Source organism: Chlorocebus sabaeus, chromosome 22 (genome assembly GCF_047675955.1).
Source record: "Chlorocebus sabaeus isolate Y175 chromosome 22, mChlSab1.0.hap1, whole genome shotgun sequence".
NCBI classification, from domain to species: domain Eukaryota; kingdom Metazoa; phylum Chordata; class Mammalia; order Primates; family Cercopithecidae; genus Chlorocebus; species Chlorocebus sabaeus.
This window is the reverse complement of record NC_132925.1, coordinates 94,667,153-94,684,322: the sequence shown is the minus strand read 5'-3', so window position 1 is coordinate 94,684,322 and position 17,170 is coordinate 94,667,153. Positions and strand designations below refer to the sequence as shown.

Here is a 17,170-nt window from a genome sequence, read left to right as displayed (position 1 = left end):
AAACAGAAAGCCTGTGTCCATTAAAGAATAACTCCCATCTCTCCCCTCAGCCCTGGTAACTAGCATCCTACTTCGTCTCTATGAATTTGGCTACTAATCTAAGTGGAATCAGACAGTCCTCGTCCTTTCGTATCTGGCTTAGTTCATTTAGCATAATGTAGGTGAGAATTAATTGCTAATTACTAATTTGCATGCCAATGAAAAGTTGACTGAAACTGCATAGCCTGAAATTCATATATATTCACAGTAATCCCCTGGATTACTGTGGAAGGGAGGGAGAGAAACTTGTTTAAACAAAAATGATGTCATAACTAGAAAACTCAAAAGATGGCAAAAGGTCATGAAAAATAAGAAGCATTTCCCTGATAAGTGAAAAACTGGTTAGCACTTCATGCAGCCCGTTGACCACTGCATTCAGAGACCTTACTTTGGTCTCTGTAGGCCAAGCACTGAATGAGGGACAGTGCTGGGGGCAGGCCTGCGAAAAATGTTCTGATAGGACTACACTTTTTTGGTGATTAAAAGCCATGTAAGGCTGGGTGTGGTGGCTCATGCTTGTAATCCCAGCACTTTGGGAGGCCAGGGCAGGCGGATCATCTGAGGTCAGGAGTTCGAGACCAGCCCGGCCAACACAGTAAAACTCTGTCTCTACTTAAAAAAAAACACACACACAAAAATTAGCCAGGTGTGGTGGCGCATGCCTGTAATCCCAGCTACTCGGGAGGCTGAGGCAGGAGAATCACTTGAGTCTGGGAGGCAGAGGTTGCAGTGAGCCGACATCACACCACTGCACTACAGCCTGGCGACACAGCGAGACTCCGTCTAAAAAAAAAAAAGGGCCATATAAAAGAAAACGTTCTTACTTGTCTGAACATAAGCCATGAGCTGCTTAAACTAAAAATAAAGTTCAGTTTAAAATGAGCTTTTCCAGAAGGTTATATCTGGCTATTTCCACCTTACCATTCATCATCCCTCAAAGGATAACACTAGAGACGTGGGAGCAGGGAAACACTTCACTACCAACATGTTCAGCTCTAGGTTAGTTCAGCCTGCAGTTTTGAAAATCCACTCACGGGGGAGGAGCAAAAGGCAGCAGGAGAAGAGGTTCTATTAAGACAGAGACCTGTTCTGTGGCCCCCATCACCTGACCTCACATGTGTAATACTCCCTGTCTTGTGTGCCTCATCACTTCGGTCACGTGGCTGGGCCACTAGAAGCCACCTGACCTCTCTGAACCACAAGTTTCTCATCTGCAGCATTCGGCTAAAAACATCAACTGTGCAGGGCTTTTACAAGCATTGGAATGAGACCACATGTGCAAAGCCAGGCACGTGGCCGGCCCTCAAAGAGTGATGGCCATGATCATTACCATTCTGGCAGAGGGGGCAGAGCCTCTGTGCCACGGCACCCAGGGGCGGGCAGAATTCTAAGATGCCCTCCAGTGACTCACATCCTTGTAGAATCTCTTCCACTTGAGTGTGGGAGGGATGGGGTACCACTCGCCTGATTAGGCTATGTTGAATGGTACTGTTAACTTTAGGAAAGGGAGACTATCCTGGGTGGGTGTGGCCTAATCAGCTGAACTCTTAAAAGAGGCTGGGCTTTTCCTGGAGAAAAGGAGTTGACATGTGAAAGGAATTCAACATAAGGGAGAGTCTCTGTAGCTAGTGTTGAAGATGGGTCCACATGACAAGGAATGCAGGTGGTCTCTGAAAGCTGAGAGCAGTGTTGGTTGAAAAGCAGCAAGGAAAGGGGGACATCAGACCTGCAGCCACAGGAACTGAATTCTGCTACAACCAACCTGCTTAGAAGAGAACCACAAGCTCCTGTTGAGAATGTAGCCTGGCCAAAATCTTGATCTTAGCCTTTTGAGACCTTGCGCAGAGAACCCACCCATGCTGTCGTCAGAAGACCTACAGAACTGTGAGCTAACAGGTGTTGTTTTTATGACACCAAGTTTCTGGCAATTTGTTATGCAGCAATAGAAAACCAATACAGAACTCTTGGCCAGGCACGGTGGCTCACGCCTGTAACCTCAGCACTTCGGGAGGCTGAGGTGGTGGATCACCTGAGGTCAGGAGTTCGAGACCAGCTGACCAACATGGAGAAACCCCATCTCTACTAAAAATACACAGTTAGCTGGGCGTGGTGGCGCATGCGTGTAATCCCACCTACATGGGAGGCTGAGGCAGGAGAATCGCTTGAACCCAGGAGGCGGAGGTTGCAGTGAGCTGAGATCGCATCATTGCACTCCAGCCTGGGCAACAAGAGTGAAACTCCGTCTAAAAAAAAAACAGAAAAAAAAAATACTTTTTAAAAGAAGAAAACCAATAGAGAACTCTTAATTAGATGGGGTACCAGGCAGGGAAAGATGGAGTTGTTTTTGTGGACCTGCCAAGCTGCTCAAGGAAAGAAGTTTGGACAAATACAAGCTATTGTTTGGGATGCTGAGCCTCCCCTTCTGCGCTGAATTACAGATGGAAGGTGTTATATAGATAAGCTAGCCTTTATGAAAATATTAGATCAACAAGGATGTCTAAAACATTGGATTTACTGTAAAACTTTAACATCCAGATACTGGAAGGTGACACGAGGGAGGCAAATGAGTGGGTCAGAGAGAAGGTGACGATATGGCCTAGAGAGTTTATGGCTGGTCATCTCACCTAGACTTGTGGGCTGAGCAAGAGCCCCAGACAAAAACCAGAGATCAAAGGGCAACCCGGTGGGGAGCCTGGCTTTAAAATCCAGAATCCAGAAGAGGTAGGCTGTGTAGGCACCGGCCAAGGCTGAAGGCAGGTGGGAGAGGGTGACTAGGAATGATGGCAATAATTTAGCAGCTCCCATTTGTTCAGCCTCTGCCATGTGCCGGGCACTTTCTATATATTTTCTTTAGGTAAACTGCTTAAATTCACACTGGGAAGACACACAGCTGAGCTTCAAACCCAGGCCTGCCTGATTCCAAAGCCCGTGCACCTTCTGCTCCTTTAAGGTCACAAGCTGGGCAGCCTGGGACCAAGTGTTTGCTCTGAACCCCAGCTAGAGAAGAGCAGTGGTTAGAGACGCATTTCAGCTTGTACCATTCAACACCAGCAGCAGAGGAGTGCTGGAGATTTCTGTCCTAAACGCCACTCTGTCCGCCTTTCCCTTTACACTAGTGAGGGGGATGCAGTGGCTCCAGAAAATGTTCTGTAGGTAGGAAAGAGGCTAGCAGCCCTCCAAGATGAGAGTCTCTCCCTAGCGTGGACCCTTCCCTTGGCCTATAATCTTGCCTCTGAGTCCCCTGAACTCTTCCTCATTATCACAAGCCCTGGGCAATCAATCAGGAACAGCATCTGCACCTCCCCCATCTCTGTTGTCCTCACCACCTCCGTCACTGACTTTACTTCCGATACTTTGGCAGCAATCCATCCTCTGCTTCACTGTGGTCTGAAAGATGACCACCAGCTGACTCACTCCCTGCTCCTTTCTTGCTCTCCTGGAAAGACAGATTGCAGCACCCACCCACGGCAGCCAGGATGTGAGAGGAAGTGACCATTTGGGATGTCAGCTTCCACCAAGTACCCGCTGAGCAAGGGGAGAAACCCATGTTTTTGACGCCTTAGAGCTACTTCTTTTTTTTGGGGACAGAGTCTCGCTTGGTCGCCCAGGCTGGAGTGCAGTGGTGCGATCTCGGCTCACTGCAAGCTCTGCCTCCTGGGTTCACGTCATTCTCCTGCCTCAGCCTCCCGAGTAGCTGGGACTACAGGTGCCTGCCACCACACCTGGCTAATTTTTTGTATTTTCAGTAGAGACAGGGTTTCACTGTATTAGCCAGGATGGTCTCCATCTCCTGACCTCGTGATCCGCCCACCTCGGCCTCCCAAAGTGCTAGGATTACAGGCGTGAGCCACCATGCCCAGCCTAGATCTACTTCTTTCTTAACTGCAAAGCCCCAACCTCTTGATCATTCCAGGGGACCTGACTGGGGAGTGTGGGTGTATTGCCATCCCAGGGGCCAGGGCAGCCAACCAGGAATACACCCCTCAGTTTAAACCTTGTTTTAGGGACTAGGGATTAACACCATTTCTGTTGTTGCTGTTGTCATGTCCAGCAATCTTAAAGTGGGGAATGGGAGAGCAAACCACACAGCCTGAGATGGCAAACAGGTTTCTGAATGAAGCCCTTGCAAGCGACCACAAGCCAGGTCAATAACATGATTCCACAGCAAACCAGGCAGCCCAGGATAAACAGATCAGCAACACAACGCGGCACACTCCAGATCTTCGGGGCCAGTCAGACACATGCCTTCCTCACCCAGAGGGCCCAGGGCAGCCTCCAGGAGGTGTTATGTCAATGAGGATGGCCATTACAGACCATTCTCCAAAAGGACCTACATCAGAAGTACCTTTGGAAGGTGTTATGTCAATGAGGAAGGCCATTATGGAAGATACTATATCAATAAGGATAGTCATGGTGGAAGATACATCCACAAGGGTGACTGCAGTAAAAGGTACTGATGTGGAAGGTGTTAAGACAATGAGGACAGCCATTATAAAAGGTGTTTGGGCATCATAATGAAGTTACAGGAACAAGGACAGTCATTATGGAAGGTGTTACATCAACTAGGATGGTCATTATTGGCAACAAGGCAGTGTCAACGTTGGGACCAGCCAGTGATCTTAAGATGAATATGCCAAAAATTCAGGGATATGAAAAACTAAGTTGAGGCACCAACAATGCTGAGATGGGTTTGAGAAGCTTGGCTCCAAAGCATATTGTGTGGGTGGATGGAAGAAAAAAAAACAGATGGTTCTTCCTGAAAGGGAGAGCGATTGTGGGGCAGAGCACTTTCTACGTTCCTTCCTTACAGTAGAAGTTGGCCCTACTGCTAACAGCTATTGCCAAGGGAGAAAAAGGAGGCTTGGAACAAAACCCAAGCTAGAAAATTTGGAGTAATCAAGAATTTAATCCTCATTAGACTATATTCTGCTTGCTTTTGTAGGTGATCTCTAGTTATAAATCAGATATTGAAGAATTAACTCTGAATCGCTTCTTTCCAGATAGTGGATCACTTAGCAAGTTGTCATTTCAGAAATGGTGGGAGATGCCATTTTAAATATTAAAAAAAAAAATTGTGAGGTTATTGGTAATTAATAACAGAGCTATACTTCTGCTCCAGGGCCAAACTCAGGGTTTTGTTAAGGATGTCCCACAGACCTCAGGCACCAGGAGACTATCTTGTCCTCCTCTTTCTCTTGTCTTGCCTATAGAAGCTTATATTGCAATTCTAATACCTACATCTTTTGCTGTACTTATTACACTGGAAAGTGCCGCAAACCCAAATATGAAAGGCAATATAGGGAAGAGAGTCTTTGTTGAATCAGAGGGTGCCAGCTTTACCAAATACTTTGTAATTTAGGTTTTTTCAAAACATACAAAACAGAACTAGGCCAAGCCCCCCAGGCCATCAATTTGTAGCCCCTGGTTTACATGTTAGAATCCCTTCCAGATGGTGAGTCCTTGGAGAGCAAGGGATAAGGGTGCACAGAGCTAGATGCACAAGGGGCCTCCAATATCTCCAGAATGAACAGAATTTGTTACCAAAATGACCTTGGACTGGGCTAGATCTTTTCAAGACCTTCTAAGAATTCAGGGATGTGAAAAACTAAGTTGAGGAACCAAGAATGCTGAGTTGGGGGTTTTAAGAAGCCTGGCTCCAAAGCACATTGTGTAGGTGGGTGGAAGAAAAAAAGCAGATGGTTCTTCCTGAAAGGGAAAAAGACTGTGGGTCAAAGTACTTTCCTTGTCATGAACCATATTCCTTCCTTACAGTACAAGTTAGCCCTACTGCTAAGAGTATTGCTAAGGAAGAAAGAGGAGGATGGGAACAAAACTCAGCTAGAAAATTTGGGGCAATGAAGCATTAATTCTCATTCCACTATATTCTGCTTTGCTCCTATAGATGATCTCCAGTTATCAATCAAATAATAAATCAACTTTTCTAGGCCTGCTCAGTGCTAGGCCCTAAAAGCAGATAGGGAAAAAACAAAACAAAACAAATCACAGCAAGTTGCTCTTCATGAAAAACTGCTGCAAGTCGAGAAGGCAGTTTTTTGGTCATCAGCTCCTCGATTCCTAGCAACTTAACACTTCTACTCCATCCCTTCTACACAACCAAATTCCTGCAGGAAGTAACTTCAGGCTTTTTTGAAGATGGGGTCTATACTTGAGAAATTTGTTTTAATGCAACAAAAACAGTGAGTACTATATTCATACCTGGCTTTAAATTGTTTTTATTTTAAAAATATTTCAAAGGCAAAACTACCATGATAGAAGGCAAATCAGTGGTTGCCAGGGGCTAAGGGGTATGGGTTTATTGCAAAGGAATCTGGAGGAACTTTGCAGGGTGATAGAAATGTTATACCATGCACTTGATAAGACCCATTGAATTATACAATTGATACTGGTAAATTTGATGGTATGTATATTGTATCTCAGTAGAGCTGAAAAATACTCTTACATTTAGATAAACAATAAATGAAGCACAAAATAAAGTAAAATAAAATGTAAAAAGTCATTCTCTCACCCTTGAATCTGGTTCTGTTCCTATAGGCAACCACTATTACCAGATTTTGTGCACTCTTCCAGAAGTAATCTATGCATATGTAAGTGTGTATTTATATACCATCCCTATTTCATTTTATTTTGCCAAAAGGTTGCATGTCATATATACTGTTCTGATTCTTGTGTTTTTCTCTCCATAATATATCTTGGAGGTTACGCCACATTAGTTTACAGAGAGCTACGTCATTCTTTTAAATAGTTGCCTAACATCTCATTGTTTGGATGTAGCATAATTTACCTAACCTGCTTCTAATGATGAGTATTTGGGTTGTTTCCAGTCTCTAGCGACTAGGGCAAGGAGGGGAAGACGCCAGCGGGACATACCTTCCCACCAGCATTCCAGGTTCCTGCCTGGAACTTGAGTTGTATTCCCCATAGAGGCAGAGGCCAGTGAGGCTAGAAGAAGTTATATTGAGGGTTTGGCACCATTCAGGTTGTGGTGAGCTTCTGCAAGATGATCCAAGCATTGTTTACAACTTGAAAAATGTCTTTTAGGCTGGGCACGGTGGCTCACTCCTATAATCCTAGCACTTTGGGAGGCTGAAGTGAGCAGATCACCTGAGGTCAGGAGTTTGAGACCAGCCTGGCCAACATGGTGAAACCCCATCTCTACTAAAAATACACACACAAACACACACACACACACACACACAAAATTCAGCTGGGCATGGTGGCACGTGCCTGTAATCCCAGTTACCCGGGAGGCTGAGGTAGGAGAATTGCTGGAATCTGGGAGGCAGAGGCTGCAGTGAGTCGAGATCGTGCCACTGCACTCCAGCCTGGGCGACAGAGCGAGACTGCTTCAAAAAAAAAAAAAAAGTCTTCTATGTTCTACAAAGATAAGAATGTGGCCCTGATAGATGTAGCCCAAGGCTGAAGTGCCTGATAAGACTGTCAGAAACTTCCGAGCCAGTTCCAGAATAATCCTCCATCTCTCAGCAGAGATTAAAGGCCAGAGCCCTGCCAGGTTTCCCTCCATGGAGATCTAGCTCTGGTTTCACAGACTGGCAAACTCCAGCCCAGTCTTGGCTAATAACACCTGGTCATGAAGATAGCTGCAATCCCCAGGAGACCACTTGGGTGTTCTCATTCCCATCTCAAGTGTAATTGAGCATGATACTTAAGTTGTTATAAAACTGGTCCAGTCAGTTCCTTGGCTAACAGGAAATTCATGTGTGTGCAGGCACTTGCTCACAAAATATTTTTTAAAACTTGTTCTAGTGTGTTTTAGAATAACTTCATACAGCTTTTCAACGAGCAGCTTCACTTCTAGGAATTTCTTCCACAGATATCCTTACGCATCCCCAAAGTCGACTGCACTGGGATAATAACCAAAGCACAAGGTGTAGGTGGTAAAAGTCTGAAAACAATCTTAATGTCTCCCACTGAAGACCTGGTTATACAGACTACGATAGCCTATAATTTTGGCCCAGGTTGTCTGCCTGTTGAATATCTAAATGTTCTTCCTGGACCTGACTCAAATAATCAAAGTGTCTTAGTTTGTTTTGTGTTGCTATAAAGGAATACTTAAAGCTGGGTAATTGATAAAGAAAAGAGGTTTGGCTGGGTGCAGTGGCTCATGCCTGTAATCCTGGCACTTTGGGAGGCTGAGGCCAAGGCGGGTGGATCACCTGAGGTCAAGAGTTCAAGACCAGCCTGGTCAACGTGGTGAAACCTCATCTCTACTAAAAATACAAAACTTAGCTGGGGGTGGTGGCAGGTGCCTGTAATCCCAGCTACTCAGGAGGTTGAGGCAAGAGAATCGCTTCCTAGGAGGTGGAAGTTGCAGTGAGCTGAGATCGTGGCATTGTACTTCTCTAGCCTGGGCAACAGAGCAAAAACTCCATCTCAAAAAAAAAAAAAAAAAAAAAAAAGAAAGAAAGAAAGAAAGAAAAGAAAAGAGGTTTATTTAGCTCATGGTTCTGCTGGCTAAAAGGTTGAAGACTGAGCATCTGGTGAGGGCCTCAGGCTGCAGAAGGCAAAGGGGATCTGGTGTGTAGAGATCACATGGCGAGAGAAGAAGCAAGGGCAGGGGGTTCATGCTGGGCTCTTTTTAACAACCAGCTCTCTAGGGAACTAACAGCGTTAAGAACTCACTCACTCCTGAGAGATCCACCCACATGACCCAACACTTCCCATTTTGCCCTACCTCCAGCACTGGGGATCAAATTTCAACATAAGATTTGGAAGAAACAATCATCCAAACTATAGCACAAAGTCATGACAGTTCTCACTAACTGGGGAATTTGTTCTAGGCCAGACTAGTGCACACATCATTTCATTCAGACCGCCAGCCAGCCTCAGGGTGCTGCTGTCCCTACAGGTTACACAACTTGCCCAGCTCACCTGGTTAATAAGCGGTGGAGGCAGGATTTGAACCAAGCTTTGACCAACTCCAAAGCTTGTTTGAGTGACGCTATCTCCAAAAAGCTGGAAAGGCAACTCTGAGTCCAGTGAGGTCTTTGGCTCCAGTCCTTCCATTTCTCTGCCCTCCTCCCTCCACCAATTTCCAGCTGGGAAGCTGAGCCCTTTGGGATGTACAGTCTGAGGACGTGGGAAATGTAGCAGTAAGCAAGAACTCAGAGGCAAAAGAGAGCCTGGTGTTTGTATCCTTGACGGTGGCCCAGGATGCAACTCCAGTGAGACTTGTCAGCAGGGCAGTTGATGTGAAAATAGCCCATCAACACAGGCTGAACCCTCCTGACACAGTGTCCCTGGGCAGACTCCAGCAGAGCACAGACTTCCAGTATGAGCAGCAGTGTGTAATCCTCGTCCCACTATGTTGTTTGGTTTTTGGTGTGTACATCTCCACTGTGGCTGGTGGTCACTCTGTGTAGGAGTTGAGTGTCTACCTGTGTCCAAGAGATGCCATGAGTCCTTCAAACTCAGAGGCTTCATCTTACCACCTCTGCATTCTCTGTGATGTCCCAGAAACTGCTTGCCTGCTCTGAGCTGTTCTTGGGGTTAAACATTGCTTTAGCCAAATGTCCTTGTTTGAGATGGCCAGATGTTCCTGCCTTCATATCAGTAAGAGAAGATAAGGCATCTCTTTGGATGCACATGGCATGTGCCTGGATGTACACCATTCTAGCTCAGCTCCCAGCTGGACCACACATTGTCAAGAATTGAAGAAGGCCTCTCATGGCTCCAAGGGTTTTGTGACATGGCAGATGCCAAGGAATTAGGCAGACCCAAAATAAAGACAACAGCCCGACTTCAACTCTATATAATCTTTGGACTCAGGGAGTTGATAAAACTCATTTCTGGAGACTGTATTTACCCAGGAAAGGCAGCAGATTGTCACCTTGTACATTTTTGCATTTGGCACATTTCATCTGGAACCCTTTGATCTTCTGTCATTGAGGGTAGGATCATTTGACTTCATTTAAAACTTAAAGAAAGTTATGCCATCTGTGCTCAGGGAACACTTTTAATTTCCTTTTTCAAGACATTCTCAAATTTATGATTTAAGAATATTCACACCCTGAGGGGAGGCATTTACTGGCCTTGTAGTCCTACTACTGAGCTGGGTTCTGGAGTCATACTCCTGGGGCTGCCAGTTTAGCATCATTACACACCAGCCAGGGAGCCCTGGCAAGTCACGTCACCTCTCTGTGCCTACTAACAGGAAGTTAGTAAGAGTACTTGTTTGAGGATGGAGAATTAAATGACATGCAGACCTACTCAAGACCACTTCCCCCATTTACATTCTCTCAGGAGAAAATAGCTTCATTTTTATCGTTGAACACTGTAGAACTTATGTTTCACCTATCAAAGTTATTTTTGGCCAAGGTCTACTTCAGAAATGTGTATATTTACATCTCTAACTTCAAAACATTCTAAACAAAATTATGTGCAGAAAATCTTAACTTACATTCCAAATACACTAGGATCAAGAATGTCAGGATCTGGCTGGGTGTGGTGGCTCATCCCAGCACTTTGGCAGAGCGAGGTGAGTGGGCTGCTTGAGGCTAGGAGTTTGAGGCCAGCCTGGCCAACATGGTAAAACCCCACCTCTACTAAAAATACAAAAATTAGCTGTGCATGGTGGTGCACGTCTGTAATCCCAGCTACTCGAGAGGCTGAGGCATGCGAATCACTTGAACCCAGGAGGTAGGGGTTGCAGTGAGCCAAGATCATGCCACTGCACTCCAGCCTAGGCGACAGAGTGAGATTCCATCTCAAAAAAAAAAAAAAAAAAAAAAAGAATGTCAGGATCAAGTGAGGACACCCCAAGTGTCAAAAATGTCAACAAAGGGAGGTGCCCTACGTTACTGCACACAAAGCAACTGTTTGCAAACAACCATGTAAATGGTTTGGTAGTCCTCAAGTGATGTCTTATGCACTTTATGCTTAACAGGATTGGTTAATTATATATAGGTATCTTTCTGTGTTTTATCACGCCTTCAGAAACTGTTAGAGGTTTTGTATTGCTGTGCAGTGGATCGTTATAATTTTTCCCACACAAAATAATGAGATGTATAGTGTTGCTTAGTGTCTTCATGCAGAATGTCTGGTTTTCAGGAATGGATTACTGATGTTAATCAGATGCTTATGTGTAAAATCCTCAGAGGAGTGGCTGGCACAGCAAATGCTCAATGTATTGGCTATTACAAGCAGCAGTAGTAGTTAATACTTTTAAGAACTGATGGACCAGATACAAACCCAAGGCTACAAAGAGGTGAGAGAAGGAACTTGGCTCTCCTTACCTGGTTGTCTAGAATGTTGCCAGTTGCCCGGGAGATGATGGGCAAATTACAAGGTTTTGTGAAATAGTTTGAAATAATTTGATTGTGGCATACTTTTCATAATTTAGAATGATAATTAAGGGGTATAAACTTTTCTTTCTTTCTTTCTTTCTTTTTTTTGAGACAAAGTCTTGTTCTGTCGCTCAGGCTGGAGTGCAGTGGCATGATCTAGGCTTACTGCAACCTCTGTCTCCTGGGTTCAAGCGATTTTCAAGCCTCAGCATCCTGTGTAGCTAGGATTACAGGTGTGTACCACCATGTCTGGCTAATTTTTGTATTTTTTAGTACAGACGGTGTTTTGCCATGTTGGCCGGGCTGGTCTTGAACTCCTAACCTCAGGTGATCCTCCCCCCTCAGCATCCCAAAGTGTTGGGATTACAGGCGTGAGCCACCACACCTGGCCGGGTATAAACTTTTCTTAACCACCAAGGCAGAGAACCCTAACCACCGGTCCCCCACATCAGTGGTCTTATTATCTCCCACTGTCTTACCCACCCTGACCTCAATCAGGGGTCTTTCTGACCAGCAAACTTCTCTCCCTACCCACTTTCCACCTCACCCCATTCCATCCAAACCCAAGTCAGCACTGCCAGGCAAAAACGCAGGTGAGGCTTGTGCTATAAGCCAAGGGACCCAGTTCTGTTTTCTTTCGGCAAAAAAGCACTGGTGAGCCATTAGTACCATCCAGCTAGGGTGGTGCTTCTAAGACTCTTGAGTCTCCACCAACACTGTCCAGATCCTATTTGCCAAATTGGAGGCAGAAAAATACTTCTTGCGTAGATGCTGGTGAAACAACAGTGAGCCTGGGAGAATGTGAGAAACAGGCACTAACAACCTGATGGCTGGAAGGTACACCAGGACAGGCTCTCCACAGGCGACACGGAAATACGCATCCAAAGCCCTAAGAGCCGCTCTACTCTTCATCCTAGCAACTCTGCTTTCAGAACAGGGAAATACGCATCTAAAGCCCTAAGAGTCTCTCTACTCTTCATCCCAGCAACTCTGCTTTCAGAACAGGGAAATACGCATCTAAAGCCCTAAGAGTCTCTCTACTCTTCATCCCAGCAACTCTGCTTTCAGAACAGGGAAATACGCATCTAAAGCCCTAAGAGTCTCTCTACTCTTCATCCCAGCAACTCTGCTTCCAGAACACGGAAATACGCTTCCAAAGCCCTAAGAACCTCTCTACTCTTCATCCCAGCAACTCTGCTTCCAGAATACGGAAATACACGTCCAAAGTCCTAAGAGCCTCTACTCTTCATACCAGCAACTCTACTTCCAGAACTGTAGCTGGACAAAATAGCTAAGAATGTGCAGAACATGGGCGCGGTGGCTCATGCCTGTAATCCCAGCACTTTGGGAGGCCGAGGCGGGCAGATCACCTGAGGTCAGGAGTTCAAGACCAGCCTGACTAACATGGTGAAACCCCGTTTCTACTAAAAATACAAAAAATTAGCCAGGTGTGGTGGTGTGCGTCTGTAATCCCAGCTACCTGGGAGACTGAGGCAGGAGAATCGCTTGAACCTGGGAGATGGAGGTTGCAGTGAGCCGAAATTGCGCCATTGCACTCCAGCTTGGGCAACAAGAGTGAAACTCTGTCTCAAAAATTTAAAAAAAAAGTGTGCAGAACAACACAGCCAAAGAACACATTATCAGATATATCAAAATGGGATAATCCAGTTCATACTGTTTTATAACCTCAGCAACATGAGGATAATGGTTCATCCTTTCATGTCATTTTCTAGTCTGCGCTATGTAATTTCAAGTGCCTTTTCCCTGAATAGACCTACTAAAATTGATACAAGCAGCTGACTATTGTTGGACATGTTCTATTTTTAATAAGAAAAACTGGAAGCAACCTAAATGTCCAACAACTGGGGACTGGTTAAAGCCATACAATGGGATGATCCCATGTTTGGTTTGCGCACATGAGCGTGCATGCATACACGGGAAGAAGACTGCATCAAAGTGAATAAGGCAGCTTGCCTATAGATAATTTTCTTCATTTTGGTTATATTTATTGCCACTTTTTCTACAATAACTATATGCTACTTAAACCATCTTAATTATTAATTTCCTTCCCCCACATTGATAGTCAGGGAGAACGCCCAGAAGAGTGTGTGTGTGCACATGCAAGGCGTGCAACCGTCACAGATGAAATGGCAGCATCTGAGGTGAGCCCTAGGGCTAGCAGGTCTGACTCCAAGTCATGCAAATCTGTGGGGATGTGGGGGAGGAGCTGGGGGAGACTCATTAGCCCTGCCAGTTACACATTCCAGACAACAGCCAGTAGCTCCTCATTTGAATCGGAAACAGAATGAACACCCACACTCGCCCAGGGAGTGTGTACACATCATTTGATCCGTCTGCTCACATTTTTGGCAAGAGACAACGGTGGCAAGATTGGGGTCACTGACCCAGACTCTGGTATCTGAGTGGTTCTTGGAAAGCAACCAAATTGAGGTTTTCAAAAGGCTATGATCCCAATGTAACCAGTGTTTCACTCTTGGAAATGGGGGAGTTGGTGGGGATACCAAAGTCACAAAAACACACGACACCAAGACACAAACTTTCCTTTACTCTTCATCTCTGCAGTGACACCAAGTTCATTTTTACTCTGCTGAATCTTTCTTTGTTAAGAGACTTCACAGATTTATAAAACAAATCCACTGTGCCGGGGCTCTGGCTTTCTGCATCCTTTCAGGACAGTCTCCAGGAATTTCTCAAAGGCCTTTGCCAGTTAGATCCTCAAGACTATATAGGCAACTGCTCCAACCACAAAAGCTCTCAGTTCAGCCTGATGTAGCCTCAAAGGGCCAGTTCCTGAGACCATAGGGAGGAACTTAAGAAAGTGAAAGGGAAAGTTCCTAGGCTTCTACGTATTTATACATTGAACCATGAGACAGGGCTCAGCCAGTCAAGGACTTCCTGGAAGGGACGCCATTGGAGCTACTCGACCAAAATGGCAGCTACCCCAGATCACAGGAAGAAATGAGACCAGAAACAGAGGCTCTCATTATTAGCAATACGTTGATTTACACCCTATTCTTACTGGAGGAGTTCCCCCACTGTTATCACAGAAAGCCAAAAACATCTCAAACAATTCTCAGAGTTTCAATATAGTTCCAAGATTGGCAGGCGCACATTTTTCTCAGCACACATTTACACATATTTTCACTTCCTTTTTATTCTTAAACTAATTCTTTTTCTTCAAAGGGAATCTTGAAAATTCAGTCCTAAGAAATTATAGTAAATATTCATCAGCCGGGCACAGTGGCTCACATCTGTAATCCCAGCACTTTGGGAGGCCCAGGTGTGAGGATCACTTGAGCTCAGGAGTTCGAGACCAGCCTGGGCAACATAGTGAAACCCTGTCCCTACTTTAATATATATAATTTATATATACATATATATATATAAATCCATGCCATGGTTTAAATGAAGTTTTAAATTTTCTATCTACTATGTAGCGATATGTCGCCTGATGTTGGAGAATGAACCAGGAAGTATTCCTGGAGCTTATATTGATATTTTACAAGCTCCTGTCTTGTATTTGTAATGACGGTAGTCACCGGGAGGCCCAAATTCAACCTCACTTGTGTCCTTTTATTCCTTAATCTAATTTACACCTGCCAAACACAAACCCACCTTAGATGCAGCAAGGGGAATCAAACCCACACGACTTCCTGGAGAGCTCTATTTAAAAAACACAAAACCTGTACTAATCTCGCGAAACCTGTACTAGCCTCACATCAAGTTCTTACATGAAGAAAACAAGTTATTTACTATGTTCTAATACATCTAGGGCCCACAGGGCATTTCCTGGCTGGCACAGGTTGCTGGGACGTGGCGGTCCCTTCCCCCAACCGAAACAACTCGAAATTCACACACATCCCCGGAACAACAGCCTCCAGTCGTCAAAGTCCACTGCCAAGAAGTGCGAGGGGCGCGGGAATGTCCAGTCTCTGCCGCGGCGCAGATGCCTGGCGGCTTTCTCTGGGACCCCGAAAAGAAATCCGGGCGCTTTCATTTTTGCACTAATTTCATTTTTGCTCTTCAGCTTTAGGAGAGGGGGGATGCAGCGTGCGGACGGGAAAAAGGGGATCTGGTGGGAAATGCCGACATGAAAGCACTTTTCTTGCACCTTCTCTCTGGACTAGGCGAGGAGGTAGAGGGCGAGCCTGGAGAGGAAAGATCTCTTCCTACACCTGCCTGGGTGTCTTCAAGAATCCCGGCAAAGACCCCGGGACCCACGGCGCGCCACCTTGGACATGTCGCCTGGGATCGGCTACGGGGCGCTCCTTTTCCCGCCTTCTCGGCCAGCACCGGGCTCATCTTCCCGGACCGGGAGGCTCCCGGATTGGGGATACTCTCACGTGCCGAGGGCAAGGTTGACTCCAGGAGGGCAAGGCCCACGCACCCGACGCGGCGCGCGCAGGAACCGGTCAGGGGGACCCAGAGCCACAGGCGCATTTTGATTACGCCGCCCCCGCCCTCCCTTCGCAGCCCCCTCGCCCTGCGTCCCTCGGCCGCATCTCCGCCCGGCGTAGGCTGGCTGGCTAGCTCACCGCTCCGCGCCACCCGCCTCCAAAGCCCGGCACTTACCTGCCCCGCGCGGCAGGCGCGCCGCACCCAGCAGCAGAACCCCTAGCAGTGCGATAGTGACCCCGCAGTTCAGACCGGCCATGACTTCGGGACGCCTCGGCCCTCGGTGGGGAAAGCGACGGTGGGGAGCGGCGGCCGCAGGCGCCCAAGCCCGGCGCAGCTGCGCTCCGCCCTGGCTCGCTCACCTGCGCGCGGGCGGACCGGCCCGAGCCCCGCCCTGCGCCGCAGGAGCGCGAGCTGACCCGGTGCGTCCCTCCTCTCTCTCCTCCTCCTCTTCTTGCGTCAGCTACCGCCTCTGCCGCCCAGGGTGCAGGGCTCCCGGCACTGGGTTGCTGGGTCCCTACTACTCACCATTGCAGCGTTGGGGTGGACTTGTCCCCACCTTTCTGGGCTTAGTCCTCCTTCCCAAGTCTGAGAACGATCAAGTCTTTTTGTCCAGAGTCGCGAAGGTCGGCCATAGAGGAAGCCAGTCTACCTTCCCTTTTCTGTCCAGGAGACAAAGGTCATTATGCGCCTCGTTTTGGAGGAGAATCCTATTTGCGGGCTACCCAAGCCCTGGATCCTCTGCTACCTGACTTGGGCCAGAGGTCTATTGGACCTTAAAGCCGGTAGTGGTACAGCTAGTCTTTGCAGGACGGTGAGCCTGCAGCCTACTCCACACACATCACCTGCAGTATTTCCAGACACACAACGTGCCCAAGGTCCCTAGGGTAACTAGTAAATTGGAGGCAGATGCACCACTTTGTTGAATTGTGAGTAGAGTCGTATGTATGCTTTCCCTGAGCTGTGGATGGAATAGTATATGCCCTTCTCGAGTTGTATTATAAATGGAGTAGTGTGTGCAGTGTGGGCGTGAAGCATTCAGGTCAAACATTGGGCTGGAAAATGAATGAAAAATGAATAGCGCTGGACTCCTTTTCCAAATCCTCCCACCCGCAGGTGTGCCACCTGCCTGTCTTCAGAGGCCCTGTGGGTTCTCCTTCCACCCTGCAGGCCATACACCAAGTCCAGGCCACAGGGAGAGATTGCCGATGGTTCAGGAGTTCTTAGCTAGCAGACCTGGGTTCTGCCAAAATGACTCCCTGGGACTATTTGTGTTCATGGATAGCCAGAAGCTGGGCCAGAGTCACCCAGAGCAACCTGGGAGGCTTGGGACAGGAACCAAAGCACGTGCGACAGCATCAGTTTACAGTCCAGTCCCAACTTCTGCTTAA

At 46.8% G+C, this 17,170-nt stretch overlaps 1 protein-coding gene across 1 annotated transcript in view; it reads right to left on the bottom strand.

Moving 5' to 3' along the window:
- CDCP1 (CUB domain containing protein 1) overlaps positions 1 to 16,196 on the bottom strand; it is a 63,016-nt gene extending 46,820 nt beyond the window's left edge. The window contains exon 1 of the mRNA XM_007983920.3: positions 15,957 to 16,196. Coding sequence (XP_007982111.3) covers positions 15,957 to 16,038 — 82 coding nt within the window. The 5' untranslated portion in view covers positions 16,039 to 16,196. The remainder of the gene's footprint in view (positions 1 to 15,956) is intronic.
- Between the last annotated feature and the right edge of the window lie 974 nt (positions 16,197 to 17,170).